We start from the raw sequence: 16,302 nt of genomic DNA, 5'->3' as shown, positions 1-16,302 counted from the left end.
AAATAATAATAAATGAGTATAAATCACGTTTGTGTGCTGCGAAGGAACGACGAAACGTCAATCTTTTTTTTTTTTCTTTCTTTTTTTTTGTCTGTTGAAAGGCGGAAATGAGCTCCTGGATCCGCTCCATCCTCGGCTCCATTCCAACCGGGGCACCGGACTCGCCCGCAGGGCCGCGGGCCCTCAGCCGTGCCATGACGATGCCTCCCATCTCCCCCAGCTCAGGCGAGGCCGGAGGTGTCACCATGCGCAACAAAGAGGGCAAAGACAAGGATCGTGAGAAGAGGTTCAGCTTCTTTGGCAAAAAGAAATAGAACACTTGTAAACTCACCAGTGGAAACGACATCCGTCAAAAAATTTCAGCAGACTGAGGCAAACAGAGAGGAAAGTACAAACAGGTCATAGAAACACGCTGCTCTCAGTGCAGGCCCCAAGGAATTTGTCGACAGCTGCGTCACGTGGCTCACAGAAAACCTTTTTTTTTTTTTCTTTTTCTTTCTCTTCGATTCTCTCCCTCGCCGGTTTTATCTGTCATTTTACTTTTTCATTCAGCCAATCCGTATTTCACAATTAGCCGCACAATGAAAGCCCTCATCCAGTGTCAGAGCAGCCCGGCTCAGTACTCTCTGTCGGTAACAGGTGTGGGTGCCATTAGCAGGGATCCAGTCCCAGTTCAGTTCCAGTCCACCAAACTGGATCCTCCTCCTGAGCAGGAATCTTTTCTCCTCAGCGAGTCCCGACTAGCTGAGCCGTTGGGAGCTCATAAAACGATGGATGACGGCTTTCCACTCTGCTGCACTCTGGTTTCATTTCCTCATTTTCAAATGCTCTTTTTTTTTTTTTTTTTTTTTTTTTTTGGGAAGGATCACAACAGTCTCTCTTTCTGTTCTTGGTATTGATGTTAATAACCTGATCGATATTATTGATATTATTATAATTATTACTATTTATCTTTTGCAATTGCTGGTTTGAGAAAACAAACTAATTAATTTGACAGTAGATAATCTTGATTTATGTTTGTGGAGAGAAACAAATTTGGTTAAACTAGTGGAGAATGTTGGGCTTGCCCTTGTATGTATTTTTTGTATTTTTTTTTTTAGGAATGACAGTTAATGAGGTGTTTTGAAAAGAAAATAAAGCTCATTAAATTTTAGCAGTGTGCAGTAAGTGATCACAAGTTTCATTGGGAAAATGATATATATATTTAATAAGTGGTTTTATTTTTTATTTGATCTCAAATTCTGCCTGTATTTGATTATTTCTTTTGAGTGATCTTTTCTGCTTGATTTTCAACTTTCTTTTTTTTTTTTTTCTTTCTGTACAAAGCAGAGAAGATTAGTTTTCTAGTGTGCGTGTGAGTTGTGGTGCTGTGGATTTTGCATGTTTATGTTCTTCCTGATCAAACGTGGCCAGATGGATGCTGTTTTTTTTTTTTCAGGAACTCCGACGAAAACCAGACACAAACACAAAATAATATTGCCGGAATGAGTTTGCTTTTTGCTTCTTCTTTTTTTTGTGTAAGCTGACATTACCAATGACGTTTCTCATGACGGTTATTATTTCTGTTTCGATCTTCTTATATCTATTTCCGTTCTCTCGATCTCCTGGTGTGAAGGTGTGAAGGCATGGGGGCGGTTTGTAGATAAAAAGCTGAAGCACATTTTATTTTTGGGGGGCAGACTGCAGGGATGTGAGCAGGACAGCTGACAGATCTCATTACAGATGAAGTGAGGAGTGTGGAAGTGAGATTGGATAGGCAGTGAAGAATGCGCTTTTCCGAGATACGGGCCTTACTTGAAAACCCGCTACAGATACACTGAACCCTTTTTTTTTTTACCGACCCACCTTTCATTAAAACGCTCTTAAAAGGAAGTTTTCTTAGGACGAAGATGAGAATGTTAAAAATGTGCCCTGTGGCAATGACCTAATGTATGTCAGTTACATCATATGCATAGATGCAGGTACATCAGGATGACAACTCTGCTCACCAGCGGTAGCAGAGAGGAAACGCTCCTAAATTCTCTTTGATGGGCTTTGCGCTCTTTCATATGTGGCATGACTTCATGTAGGTTTATACTTGTATGTGTCTAATTGTTGCCATCTACTCTCTTCTGTGTTGATGTACTCTGGAAACATGAGATCACTTAATATTCAGGATTGAAGAGCCACTGATTTTATGTGATTGGCAGTTTGAATAAATCAAAACAAGATAATCACAATCGGATATGGATAATGTAAAAAAAAAAGAAAAAAAAAAGGACGTGTTTGTTGGTTTCCTCATACTGTACATGTTTGGAGTGAAAAGGGCATTTGCAGTATATTGTGAATGTAGACAGCAGCGCGGTTTTACATTAATAACTTGCGACTATTGAATTGGTTATTAGTCAGTCACACAAGTGTTAATCTGCTGTTTAAATCGGCACAAATGCAACAGTTGATTACTGGGTAACAAGAAGTAGACTGCGAGTAACTATTTGTAATTTATTACACATTGAAAGTAACTCTTTAAAGCTGGCAACTGCCTGGATGTGTATACCATGCCTTGAGGAAGTGATTAGTTCACGGGAATGTTGAGCCAAAGTGTTGGGATAGCACAACCAGCTGGAAGTTTCAACAGGTCGGCCTTATTTTCCAGTCCCAAATGAATATGGTAATACTCAAGTCAGAGAGGAGAAATATCCCAAACATCCACTTTGAGACTATTTTGAACCGAGTTCAGTCAGCAGCGCTCGGTCCACACTTGCCACTGGCCGTGGGTCTTTGTATCCCGGATGTGCGACAGAGCTCCTAGGTTCAGTCTGGTTTAAGTCACCTTAAACTAAACTACTACGTGGGAACCAGGTTTTAACAAGGTTATTGCATACATAAGTGAGCCAACACAGTTTGCGTACATAGTGCAAAGTTTTGAATGGAGGAGTCCTTCCTCCCCGGTGGATGAGCTAGTCGACTTTTTCCTCTGCTCTGGACATCCGACCCAGCGTCCAGTTGACGTTAGGGAGTTCAAGTTCAAAGGTCACGGTGTATTTTCTTATCAGCTCACTTGAATGTGAATGATTCAAATTAGTTTGGCCAAATTGGTCATGTGAAGCAAAATCATTTCTCATACTTGACATACTGTACACAAGCTCGCTCTCTCTCTCTCTCTTTCACACACACACACACACACACACACACACACACACACACACACACACACACACACACACACACACACACACACACACACACACACTCACCCATGAATACTGTACTGTATATTTAATGCAGAATGACCCTGGCAATCCAGTCTCGTGGAAATGTCCTCAGCTGGCTGTGATTCGATGTTGCATATGGCATCCTGTTCAAATAACATTGTGCTACTGGTGAGCTTTGACCAGAACATGGAACGTATGTATTATTGATGTCAAAGAGATAAGTTATTGGTTCTTATAGTACTTGTAACAATGGAGTACTTAATGAAGACAACACAACTTTTACTTGTTAAGTATTAGATATGAGTGAAAACAGACTGGTGACAATTTGAGCTTCCTTTTTTTTTTAGAAGAAGGCAGGATATTTGCCGTCTAGTGGGAGCTTGTATTTTTTTCATCCAGTGGTCTGTCTTGCAGCATTTGATGAGCCTGTCCACCAACCTTCATTTCTCATTACTTTTGACAAATGTCTGTTCCTTCCTCTGTAATTCAGAGTTGTTAATACCATTACTGTTATTAATTGCTATTATTATCATTATTGCTACTGTTGTTACTATTACTACTACTGTTACTAATGCAACTTATTGCAACAATTATAACTGCTGTCCATTTTCAGGTACGTGTCTGTAATTCAGACCCTTCCACACGATGTCAGTGTGCTGTGGAGCATTTTCATTACAAATTGAAAATACTGTTTGTTGACTTGTGTATCTACATCTAATATTAGGAATAATAAAACGTGATTTAATCAACATTGTGGGTGATCTTTTCATGTTTAAAAAAAAAAAAAAAAGATTTTGCCATCACTCTTAATTTTCTTATTCTGTTAGCTGCACCACAGATAATATATTATTTTTTATCTATATAAAGAATAGTGCAAGTAGTGAATCCAAATGTTGACATTAACAGTGGCACTTTTCATATCAATCATTAGGTAACTGAGATTTTGGTGTTTATTTTCAAAGAATATCCACCAATGTGATATACAAAAGGTTGCAGGGGTACAGACAGCATTTTCAGACAGATTATAATTTGGTATCACTTCAGCAGCTGCAGTGATCTTTGGTGGATAAACCGAATGTGTTAAACACTAAATGTTTATGATGATATATATATATATATTTTTTTGTTATTACCTTTGCCAAAGAGGTTCTGATTTTGGTGTGGTATGTTTTGTTTGCCAGCAGGATTGAAGAAGAATTACTGGCTCGATTTTCATGAAACTTGTCTGAAGGGGGTCATATTTGGCCATGGAAAAAAAACATTCAATTTTGGGGTGGATCCCAGCCACTGGTGATCCATAAATAATTTTTCACTTTATGGATAGATAGGGCATTTAGCCTACAAAATGCCATACATCTTGAAATCAAGCAGATGGCACTAAAGTTCAATAATGACAACAAAAAAAAATGGGCCATTCCACAGTAGAAACACAATGACTTCACATCACAAGCCACATTCATGGCAACCAGTAATCCTCAGGGATACACATGTACTTAATAAAAATTAATGCAGCAAGCTGTTGTAATGGAGCACAAGAAGTGCACTGGGAAAGATGTTCAGCCCCGGACTTATCTGACTGGACTGCACTGCCTGCAGCGTGCTCTCATATGCACCCTGAATGACAGGCACACAGATGTGGTCACTGATGCGGCGTCCCTCTGGGATTTGTCACAGTATTCCCGATGGCTTTGAAACCACTGTGGAGCACTTGGAAACTGTGTTTTCATAGGGGAGAACTGGAACTGGTACAACTGCAACATCGCCACAATTGTAAATATATCCAGGCATATACACCGATCAGCCATAACATTAAAACCACTGACAGGTGAAGCATTAACTATAAAACGACAGCAATGAATCCTGCCTTAATGAGGACTAAAATAGTTGTTATTCATTCTGGTAGAGAGAAGTATTGGTTCATTTTAATGGTTATTTGGAGATTGTAATTTGTGGTGCTGGTGTATACCGAGAGGTGTTCCTAATATTTGTTCCCTCCCATTTGAAATAATTGAGCTGACAAAATAGTAGGAATGCCTCCATGAGCCAGCACCTCTCTGTCAGTTTGAACAACTGAACAATTACGCCAACAATTACAACTTCATAACGGCAGAATTTATTGCTGTTGTATTATACTTAATAACGTGATAAAAAAAATAATAAAATTAAAAAAAATTAAACCCCATGCCTGAGCTGCAGATTGGAATAATAATAGACAAAGTCGTGCAGCTTTTTTGTAATACAAATAAATTCTAGCAATAGCGCATGGCCACCAGCAGGGGGCGCCCGGGTTCACGTTCCCGGTGTATCGGCCTACAAGTCCGGACGGAGGGCACACATTACCCGGCAGCCACTTCCCCCCGTGTGTTAAAAAGCAAGATGGCAGCTGTTGTTGAGAATGTTGTCAAACTGTAAGTGTTGGGACTTTTCTACATACGTTACACCTGCGCAGGTGACACACGCGCGGGAGGGGGAGGGGAGGGGACGGGGCGATCACTTCGCAACGGCTGTGTGATTTACAAGGCCGCCGACTTCCGTCCGCCGGGTAGCTTAGCAACCTTCCAGCTGACTTTTTCGCGGAAAGGTTCAGCGGACGGTGTCGGACCGTCGAGTGTTCACATCCTGGAATGGAAGTGTAAGTTAGCAGACGCTTCTGAAACACGAACCGCGGGTCCGTAGGGGGTTAGGACACCTGTCCGTTTGACCGTACGTGTGTCTGTGAGTGATATTGTGTCGGACTTGCTGTAGCTTAAAAAAAAAAAAAAAAGAGCTAACGTGATGCTAACGTCAGCTGAGTGGGGGCAGCTAGGTGGCTCTCTCACGCTACGAGGAGACGAGGAGACAAGGAGACGAGGAGAGACCGGGTTTAACAACATCTCGTTTCATCTTCACACCTCGGCGCCGCAGCTACCGTCGAGAAACTCTTGTCGGAAGTGTGAAGTTGAACCCGGCTGGGCTCAGACGCACTTCTGTTTCCGCTGCGTCGCTTCGTTGTGCGACTCCGACCACGAGGTTTCACGTCAGACGGCAATTAAAACATTTATACACGTTTAATGTTTGATTACCAGGACTGCTGGTTAAAGCCTCTGGTAACCATGGCGACGTGTTAATAGAGACAAGTTAAACTGGCCGGATGTTTAAATGGCTTTTAAACCGGTGTTGTACTAATTCATTACGTTTCATTCAAAGTTGATTAAATGTCCGTAACTTGTCTTGACACCGAAATAGAAAACAGCGCTGAAAGTAATGTAGGAATTATTAACCAGGGTTTTGAGACGAGGTCTATTTATACTTGACCTCTTTTCACATTTTCTGATTGTAACTCATACATTTATAATAGTTGTCACCAGATAGCACTCAGGCAAACCAGACAGCACTCTGTAGTATTATTATATCTATATATATATATATATATATATCTAATATTAAGACCCTTTATTAAAGATTTAAGACCATGTGTACGTTCAGTCATTAAGACTCAACTGCTCCTCTGATATTTCTGTGATGCACAGCCTTAAAACTTGTATTTGTTGGATGAGACCGTTTGTTTTCATTCCACCTTTTTTTCGTCCTTGACACTTGCAGGTTTGACGTCTCGAGCTTTGAGTCGACTCGGCGTTTAGCTTTCCTAAAAAAAAAACACGAACGAGAGTACACAACTTCTTTTTTTTTTCCTCCAGTATATTTATGATGAAAACACGGCGCACGTGTTTTACTACCAAGCTCTCATGTTGTTAGTACCAACACAGGAGCACCTGAAGTACAAAGGCATCGCCTAGTGACCGAGAGGTGAAACGAAACTCGGGACTGGTTTTGGAGTCGTCACACCCGGCGACTGTTTATTTGTGTTGAGACCGTAACGGCCCTTCGTAACCACGTCTTTGTTTTGATCAGGCTGGGAGAGCAGTACTACAGAGACGCCATGGAGCAGTGTCACAACTACAACGCCAGGCTCTGCGCCGAGAGGAGCGTTCGGATGCCGTTCCTCGATTCCCAGACCGGTGTGGCGCAGAGCAACTGCTACATCTGGATGGAGAAGAGACACAGGGGACCGGGTAACGCGCACGCTCACACTGTCTTTGAACTCGACGACAACTTTATTTCGAGGCTGGAGAGAAGCGATGAGGAGGAAGTCGTAGCGACGCCGCGTTTAAGTCACATCAGAATATATAGAAATCTGGATTATTGGGGGTTTTTTTTTTTTCAAGGGAGCTAAAAACAGGAAACATGTTTGTGCTTGAGTTCAGCTGACAGCAGAGTTAACCGTGTAGAATGAACAATGGGTAAAAAAAACAAACAGCGTATATACAGCCTGCGTGATTTAAATCGCAGCAAAGCAAGCAGTTGGATAATCTAATCTAATCTTCTGGCTTCTCTTACATTTAAATAAGAGTAACAACAAAGCTTGAAAGGCCTTTTTCAGGAAACTGTAGCAAAATATGTGGATTCTTTTCGCAAGTGTTTTAAAAATCTGTCACGTATCGATGGCTTCTAAAGGCTCGGTGTTATATGGATGGCTTTGTGGTGTCGTTCCTCAGGCGTGGCCCCGGGACAGCTCTACACTTATCCATCCAGGAGGTGGAGGAAGAAACGGAGATCTCATCCTCCGGAGGACCCGCGGCTCATCTTCCCCCCGGTCAAGTCAGGTAGCACATCACTGAGAGGAGCTCGTTCTCCACCCTGACAGCCTTGAGAGAAACATATCAAAGACTTTTCCGGACTTTTAAGGCTTCAACATTTCACACTCTGTCGCGATGACATGAGACCTGACAGATGTGTTATCCTGGAGCAATAATTTATTGATGACAGGTTTTTCTATTTGAATTTAATCAAAGTTCATTTGATACAAATATACTTGACAGAAGAGGGAAGCGCCACTCTCCGGTTGTTGTTTTTTTCTGCTTGAATGTGTAACGTTTTGTTTTTTGTGTTTTTGTCCTGACTCATGTGCGTTTCATTCACAGAGCCAGATTTAGGACTGAAGAAGGAGGCCGTGTTGTCGTCGGATGGCAGCAGCCTGGAGGCTCTGCTGAAGGGGGAGTCCGTGGAAAAACGGTCGGCCGCAGACCTCCGAGGGTCCGAGGAGGATTCAAACCAGAGTGACTACACTGGAGGGCTGAACCCTGCGGCCCGGATCAGAAAGGTTCTCGTTTTCACTGAGCTTTTGGTGGAAGATGTGAAGCTGCTGATGTCTGGACTTTGGTTTGGACTCTTAACTCCGTCCTCTTTCCTGTCAACGTAGAGAATCCTCGAGCCGGATGACTTCCTGGATGACCTTGATGATGAGGACTACGAAGAAGACACGCCTAAAAGAAGAGGCAAAGGGAAAGGGAAGGTAAAGAACTGCCGTGTTAACACAAGCTCTCCATCGTAACTGCGTGCGTCCGTCTGTCCGTCCGTCCCTCCGTCCCAGCATGTATGTTGACTCTAATAATGTCCACAGGGTCGAGGAGTGAGCAGCAGCAGGAAGAAGCTGGACACAGCGGCGCTGGAGGACAGAGACAAGCCGTACGCCTGTGACAGTGAGTCCTGATGAACAAGAGTAGAAGCACGTTGACTCAGGTCGGAGTAGAGGGTCACTGCAGATGCTAACAGTTGCAACGTTTGTTGTTTCTGTAATCAAACGAGCCCCTCCCCTTTCTCCTTCTGTTCTCCTATAGTTCATCTTCTTTCTGGTCTTTGTTCCACTTAAATCTGATATTTACAAAGCTAGTCTAGGCTCAGCTGGGCTTTTTTTTTTGTCTGCTATCATGATGTCATACTTTTCTTTAACTTGCCTTTCAAATCTCTCGACCAGCAGGAGGGAGGGGAGATGTTTCTTCCACCTCTTTCCTGTCGTCAGAATACGTATCTGTACCGCTTGATGTGTTTTTCTACCTTCTTCTGTGAAGCTGCAGTTCTCAGTCGGGACCCGCCGTCCGACTGCTCCTCCGTAGATCTAAACCTACTTCTCTGAGTGTCTGTCTGCTCTCTCTTCCCCTTCTCTGCTCTCTTCCAGACACTATCAAACAAAAGCATATTTCAAAACCTTCTGAAAGAGGTATATTTCTCTTCATTACGTTTTCCCCCCTCCGTCTGCCTTGCCTTGTGTTTTTTTTTATTCTCTGTTATCAAGTAGATTTGCTCTTTGTGTAGTTCAGTTCATGAGGTAAACGCTCTCTTCTTCATGATTTATTTAAATGTAATTTAATGATATTTAGAAAAGGTTGATTCTGTGTTGTTTTTGACCTCATTTGAAATGCAGTCTGTAATCAGACACACATCTGAGCCATCTCAGTGTACAGGCGATCAGCTGTGGCCCATGAAAGTCATTTGTTTTTTCCTTTTCAATCTGGCCTTGATGGTCCCACAGGTTTAAATAAGCTACAGGCTGGATGCTGCTGTTATTTGTTCTCGGTGCTTTTTCTTTTGTCTCTCTACTTAATGTGTGCTATTTGACTGCATTACAAGTTTTTTTTTTTTTTTTTTTTCTCCACCACCTCTACACCCTGTAAAGTCTCATTTCACCTCCCATGTTTTAAAGTGCCTCTGCTTTGGTTCTGAGTCAGTTTGATGTCTGCTTGACCTGTTGGGTAATATGTTTCTGCCACTGTGCACAATCACTCGGCATGCGACTGCCCGTGTCTGTAACGACTTGGCTTCGATGTTCTCTCCAAGCGATTATCGCTCCTTCAGATGACAGCCTTTTGAGGAAATGAAAATTAGGGCAAGTGTGGAAGCGAAAGAAGAACTTCTGGCTTCGAGCGTTATCTTATGACAAACATCACACGCACTCCGTGACAACGGCTTCACACAGGGGCATCTCTGTTCCCCTTAAAGTCAGCAAATCTGCACGATTTTACACGATCTCACACGCTTCTTTTACGCCGCTGATAAATAGACTCAAATCAGAAACATCCATTTTCAAAGCAATTTGGTGATATTTAAAAAAAAAAAAATTCATTTCAATGGACTTTAGTCACCAGTGTTACAAAGATCACGCTCCTGCAGTTACCTCATTCACTAACTACAGATGTGTAGCGCTGCTGTGTCGCTACCGCAGCGCTCGAGCACAGAGGATGCGATGACGCTCGTCTCAAAACGTTGTCCCAGAGCATGTTCGTCACTCCCAAACGTCTTCATCACACAGACCACAGGAACCCGGTGATTTCCCTTCTGTCGCACACATCATCACTTCACATAACTGCCGTCGTACTGTATTGAAGCCATCACGATGATGCACAGATCTAATATGTTCACCTGCGTGGTCTTTATCATTTCTTTTTTCTAATTCTTATAATTAAGGACAATTTGGGATGTTGCCTGCCACTGAAAATACTAATGGATTGGTAATGAGACTGTTAACTGTTCTCCAACTACAAGATAAAATGTTTGAACAGTCTCCGCTCATGAGCAGAATTTATTATTACACTATATTTTAGATAGGATGCTGTTGGGCTTTGTTTATTACAGTCCTTGTATCGTCACAAATCGACACTTTTAAATATGATAATGTGGTTAAAGGAAGGATGTTTACTCTCAGCAGAACTGAAAGTATATTTGAACCAGAATTAAAATATACCATAATAGCGCCATTAGTAAAAGTAGTTTTGAGTCACCCACCTTACTTTCACCACTGACTTTGTACAACAAGGACTTGGCTTGTTCATGCTTCTTCTTTTTTCATATCTTACATGTTGTGTTTTTCTGGTTTTGGCGGCAGTCTGCGGGAAACGCTACAAGAACCGTCCTGGCCTGAGCTACCACTACGCCCACTCCCACCTGGCTGAGGAGGAGGGTGAGGAGAAGGAGGACATGGAAATCAGCGAGCCTGTCCTGCCGCTGCCTAATGAGCCAAAAAGTGAGTGACGAGTACAGACCGAGACGTCATTATTAGACCATTGTGCCGTGCGGCTGGACAGTCGTTGCTGGACTTTTGAGTAACTGACCTCTTGAGACTCTCTGGGCGTTTTCATTCTCACTTCTCAGCTCCCAAGAAAGGTCCAGATGGTCTTGCGTTGCCTAATAAATACTGTGACTTCTGCCTGGGAGACTCCAAAACCAATCACAAGACCGGTCAGTCAGAAGAGCTGGTGTCCTGCTCGGACTGCGGGCGCTCAGGTACGCTCCAGGAGGATATATGAAACAAAACAAAAACAAAAAAAATACTCCTTATGCAAATGTTACAAGTAGAATATTTTTGCCCCAAGTATAAAGTTTTGAAACTCTTTTCCTTGACACAGGCCACCCGTCCTGCCTGCAGTTCACTCCTGTAATGATGGCTGCTGTGAAGACGTACCGCTGGCAGTGCATAGAGTGCAAGTGTTGCAACATATGCGGCACCTCGGAGAATGACGTGAGTTGGCCCGCGTTCAGATATTACAGGCTTAACGCTCGGTGAAGTCTGGACAGACGACTGGACTGGTTCTCTCGTCCCTTTTCTCCCAGGATCAGCTGCTGTTCTGTGACGACTGCGATAGAGGCTATCACATGTACTGTCTCAACCCCCCCATGTCTGAACCTCCGGAGGGTGAGTCCACTATATGAAACACACACCACGGTCTATTTAAGAGGCGTACCGGAGAGATGATCTTGGTGACGGGGATGTAGAGCTGAAGAAAAGCCTAAAATATGCCACGTGTGTGCGTCTTTTTCATGGCTGAGCAAAACTGACAGAATGCCTGTACACGCTCGGTGTCGCACCCAGCGAGCCAAGCTTATGTAACACTTATTAAAACCCACGGAGTCTGAAAGCCTCGAGTCAGGCAACGCTGACATTTGTGTACTTGTTATGCTAAAAACGCACAGAAGTGTCAGTCCTGAATTTATGTTCTCAGCAGCGTTAGAGAAGTGAGATGTTTCCTGTCGGAAGGGTTTTCGGTACTTCGGCACGTAATTTAGAAATATGAACAAGGTTTTCCATAAAGTCCTATTTTCATGAAACATAAGACACACATCTCTCGTGTTTAATGGCATCTAGATGCAAATGCGGAAGTATTCACAGCGCTTCACTTTTTCCACATTTTGTTATATTACAGCCTTATTCCAAAATGGATTAAATTCATTTTTTTTCCTCAAAATTCTACACACAATACCCCATAATGACAATGTGAAAAAAAAATTTGGAAATTTTTGCAAATCTATTAAAACAAAACAAAAAATCACATGTACATAAGTATTCACAGCCTTTGCCATTACACTCAAAATTGAGCTCAGGTGCATCCTGTTTCCACTGATCATCCTTGAGATGTTTCTACAACTTGATTGGAGTCCACCTGTGGTCAATTCAGTTGATTGGACATGATTTGGAAAGACACACACCGTCTATATAAGGTCCCACAGTTGACAGTGCATGTCAGAGCACAAACCAAGCCATGAAGTCCAAAGAATTGTCTGTAGACCTCCGAGACAGGATTGTATGGAGGCACAGATCTGGGGAAGGGTACAGAAAAATGTCTGCAGCATTGAAGGTCCCAATGAGCACAGTGGCCTCCATCATCTGTAAATGGAAGAAGTTTGGAACCACCAGGACTCTTCCTAGAGTCGGCCGCCCGGCCAAACTGAGCAATCGGGGGAGAAGGGCCTTAGTGAGGGAGGTGACCAAGAACCTGATGGTCACTCTGACAGAGCTCCAACGTTGCTCTGTGAAGAGAGGAGAACCTTCCAGAAGGACAACCATCTCTGCAGCACTCCACCAAGCAGGCCTGTATGGTAGAGTGGCCAGACGGAAGACACTCCTCAGTAAAAGGCACATGACAGCCCACCTGGAGTTTGACAAAAGGCACCTGAAGGACTCTCAGACCATGAGAAACTAAATTCTCTGGTCTGATGAAACAAAGATTGAACTCTTTGGCCTGAATGCCAAGCGTCACGTTTGGAGGAAACCAGGCACCGCTCATCACCTGGCCAATACCATCTCTACGGTGAAGCATGGTGGTGGCAGCATCATGCTGTGGGGATGTTTTTCAGCGGCAGGAACTGGGAGACTAGTCAGGATGGAGGGAAAGATGAATGCAGCGATGTACAGAGACATCCTTGATGAAAACCTTCTCCAGAGCGCTCTGGACCTCAGACTGGGGCGAAGGTTCATCTTCCAACAGGACAACAACCCGAAGCACACAGCCAAGATAACAAAGGAATGGCTTCAGGACAACTCTGTGAATGTCTTTGAGAGGCCCAGGCAGAGCCCAGACTTGAATCCGATTGAACATCTCTTGGAGAGATCTGAAAATGGCTGTGCACCGACGCTCCCCATCCAACCTGATGGAGCTTGAGAGGTCCTGCAAAGAAGAATGGGAGAAACTGCCCAATAATAGGTGTGCCAAGCTTATAGCATCATACTCAAAAAGACTTGAGGCTGTAATTTCTGCCAAAGGTGCTTCAACAAAGTATTGAGCAAAGGCTGTGAATACTTATGTACGTGTTATATTTTCTTTATTTATTTTTTTTAATAGATTTGCAAAAATGTTAAACAAACTTTTTTTCACTTTGTCGTCATGGGATATTGCGTGTAGAATTTTGAGGGGAAAAAAATGAATTTAATCCATTTTATTTTGGAATAAGGCTGTAACATAACAAAATGTGGGAAAAGGGAAGCGCTGCGAATACCTTCCGAATGCACTGTATGTGAAAACATCCTGGCCATGCTCACCCGGTCCAGACACATAAGTCCAAGTAAAGTCCTTTGTTAGGATGAATGGAGATGAAATAATTCAATCGTGCGGCTGCTCTGGATTCTTCCAGAAGAATAGATTTGATGCTCAGTGTTATGTACACATTTAATTTGGTGCCTAAGAGTTATTGAGGCTCAACGTCCAGCCTTGGGATGTTGGAGGGCTCCACTGCTTACATTTGGCTCATCGACATTCATGTTCAAATGGAGCTCAACTCAATGTAAGAAGAGCTAAAGGCATCCCTTGGCACCTTTTTCTCTGTTCTTTGGTCACTCAGGGAGCTGGAGCTGTCATCTCTGTCTGGACCTTCTGAAGGACAAGGCCTCCATATACCAGACCCAGAACGCCCCGCCGTCGTGATGGCCGCTTCAGCCTGCGCACACGCATCAAACCGACCGTCCTGCAGCAGAATGGTTTCCCCTCCAGGACAGATGAGAAAACTCCCCCGACGAGCTGACTGCGGAGGGAGCGTGTTCTGGACCGACTAATTGTGAAAAGGGAAGTACACTTTACCAGACTGGCGTCAGTTAGCTCCAGATCTGACTGTTACACAGTTCCAACCTCACATTCAGTCCCATAGATGGTTTATTTTCACCTCCTCGCCACACTGCCAATTTGAGCAGTGCTCATTTCAACACGATAGACCGCATAAATAGTCCATAATCACTTCCCGCTCAGCTTTTTTTACACATGGACGAAGTTGCTAAAACCTCGTCTCTATCCTGCAATGTACTGATTTTATGACTAGAGCACACAAGGAGCTCATTGAAGTCAAACGGCATGCCAATGCTTGCTCATAGTAAAACAAGAGACATTTTATAATATTTATATATTTCTATGGTATATATATAGTGTTAAGTGTGTACAAATTGGAAGAGGAATGGTCATGTAATGGTTTTTTTTTTTTTTTTTTCTTTTTCTTTTAATTAGTGCCCATCCCATCATTATGGGGAAAAAAAAAAATCCACAGACCACATGTTCTTTTATGGCACTGCTGATATTTGGTGATTCAGTTGATAGAAGTCAAAGGGATCCGCCGAGACTGTTAACGCTTTTCCATCTCCTCCACCGCTAACCTGCCGCCACACAGGAAACAAAACCTGACATGCTCGTCAAAGTGGCTCCGCGAGCTGAGAAACTTCAGGGATGGAAAGTTAAGACTTCAGTTGTTTACTCTTGGGTTTCGCTCAACGAGGCAGCAGAACACAAGAGGCGAGAGGATGCGTGGAGACGTGCTAATGCGCATGTTTATTTCAGGCTCCGGGGCCTTTTTTGACAGAACTGCCGGGCGCTTCACTCCGCCGGTCCCGACGACCGCACGACTAATTCCAGTCACAAATCCCCATTCGCATTATCGGCCACGTTAAGGGATGATCGCTGTGTTCTAGCAGTTCGCTGATCATGCACCATATCCGGTGTCTGTTGGACGGTGCAGCACCACTAGATTATTTGAAGGCGATTGAGGACAATGTGGCCTCACAGATGGTCACTTGCTGACAATGTAAGAGGTCCTGCTGAACGCCGGGACGACAGGGACTCGGAGCAGAGTCTGTTTAGGCTCTGCTGGCAGATAATGTGCGACACTGTTACATTTTCTTTGGGAAAATGCGATTACAGATGATGGACCGTGGCAGCAGTTATGGATGGCTCCATGCTGTCGCGCGATATTATTCTGCGTACGGTCCCGGGGAGACGTCTCTTTGTCAGAGCAGTCCCAAGTTTTATTATGCAATGGTTTCCTTCTGTGGCACGGTGGAACAAAAAGTCTGGCTGAACTGCTAAGGCAGTTACTTTACCTCAAACAGAAACAGTATTTAAAGGGTTGAAACAGGCTGTAGATGGATGGGACAGCGGCGGGGAGAGAAATAGTAACGACAGCTGCAGTGACTGCTTCAATAACTGATCTACAGTTCAGCAAGCGCATGTTCAGTAATTGTCTGCACTTCATGCTACGTAGTTGTCTCAGTGTTAGGTCGGCAACGGTGTTGGGAAGTGGTGTAATATAAAATAACCATGCTATCATGTCCTTTCAATAGCCAACTAACAATTACTAAAGCATTACATGAATATAACCTGGTTTATTTCCTCATCACCTGCTAAACTTCCTGTTTTATCTAGAGACAGTGGCGACTAGAATATTTTGCTGGTTGTTTTTGTATTCATTGATGATGTTTTGCGTACCTGACGTGTGGGACATTTTGGGAATTAAGTGGAAGTTGCTTTCTGGTTAATCCCGTGATCGGGGTCTCAACTGAGCCGCTCTCTTCCAAAGCTCGAGACAAGAAGGAAAGTGTAATTTGATGAAGAGGCGAGAGACTCGTGTAAACAAAAGTTCATGTCATATTACAGTAAATTAGGTAATTCTTTTTAATATCAAGATTTTTTTTTTGTTTCTGGTTTTGAGAGAGAAATGTTCAGAACAACAAGTCATATTTAAATCAAGATCATAGGTTTACATA

General features: G+C 43.2%; 2 protein-coding genes across 7 annotated transcripts in view; both read left to right on the top strand.

The window, feature by feature from the left end:
• sptbn2 (spectrin, beta, non-erythrocytic 2) overlaps positions 1-3,943 on the top strand; it is a 51,144-nt gene extending 47,201 nt beyond the window's left edge. For all 4 annotated transcript variants that reach the window (XM_069716451.1, XM_069716452.1, XM_069716453.1 and 1 more), the window contains one exon: positions 102-3,943. In XM_069716451.1, coding sequence (XP_069572552.1) covers positions 102-314 — 213 coding nt within the window. In that variant the 3' untranslated portion in view covers positions 315-3,943. The remainder of the gene's footprint in view (positions 1-101) is intronic.
• A 1,621-nt stretch (positions 3,944-5,564) lies between these two features.
• On the top strand, positions 5,565-15,281 carry dpf2 (double PHD fingers 2). Of its 3 annotated transcripts, none has more exons than XM_069716454.1 (12): positions 5,565-5,602; positions 7,086-7,246; positions 7,730-7,837; positions 8,156-8,334; positions 8,434-8,526; positions 8,635-8,713; positions 9,190-9,231; positions 10,894-11,031; positions 11,160-11,291; positions 11,414-11,526; positions 11,619-11,700; positions 14,121-15,281. In XM_069716454.1, the coding sequence occupies exons 1-12, from the start codon at positions 5,571-5,573 to the stop codon at positions 14,201-14,203; spliced, it is 1,242 nt and encodes a 413-aa protein (XP_069572555.1). In that variant the 5' UTR covers positions 5,565-5,570; the 3' UTR covers positions 14,204-15,281. The 3 variants fall into 3 exon arrangements, with proteins under 3 accessions (XP_069572555.1, XP_069572557.1, XP_069572556.1); XM_069716455.1 differs by lacking the exon at positions 5,565-5,602 and adding an exon at positions 5,671-5,826; XM_069716456.1 differs by lacking the exon at positions 9,190-9,231.
• The last annotated feature ends 1,021 nt before the right edge of the window (positions 15,282-16,302 follow it).

Source organism: Brachyistius frenatus, unplaced genomic scaffold (assembly GCF_029030835.1).
Source record: "Brachyistius frenatus isolate BFR_SWC_R1_liver_20210118 unplaced genomic scaffold, ASM2903083v1 Contig_157, whole genome shotgun sequence".
In the NCBI taxonomy this organism is placed as follows: Eukaryota; Metazoa; Chordata; class Actinopteri; family Embiotocidae; genus Brachyistius; species Brachyistius frenatus.
This window is presented reverse-complemented; position numbering and strand designations above follow the sequence as displayed.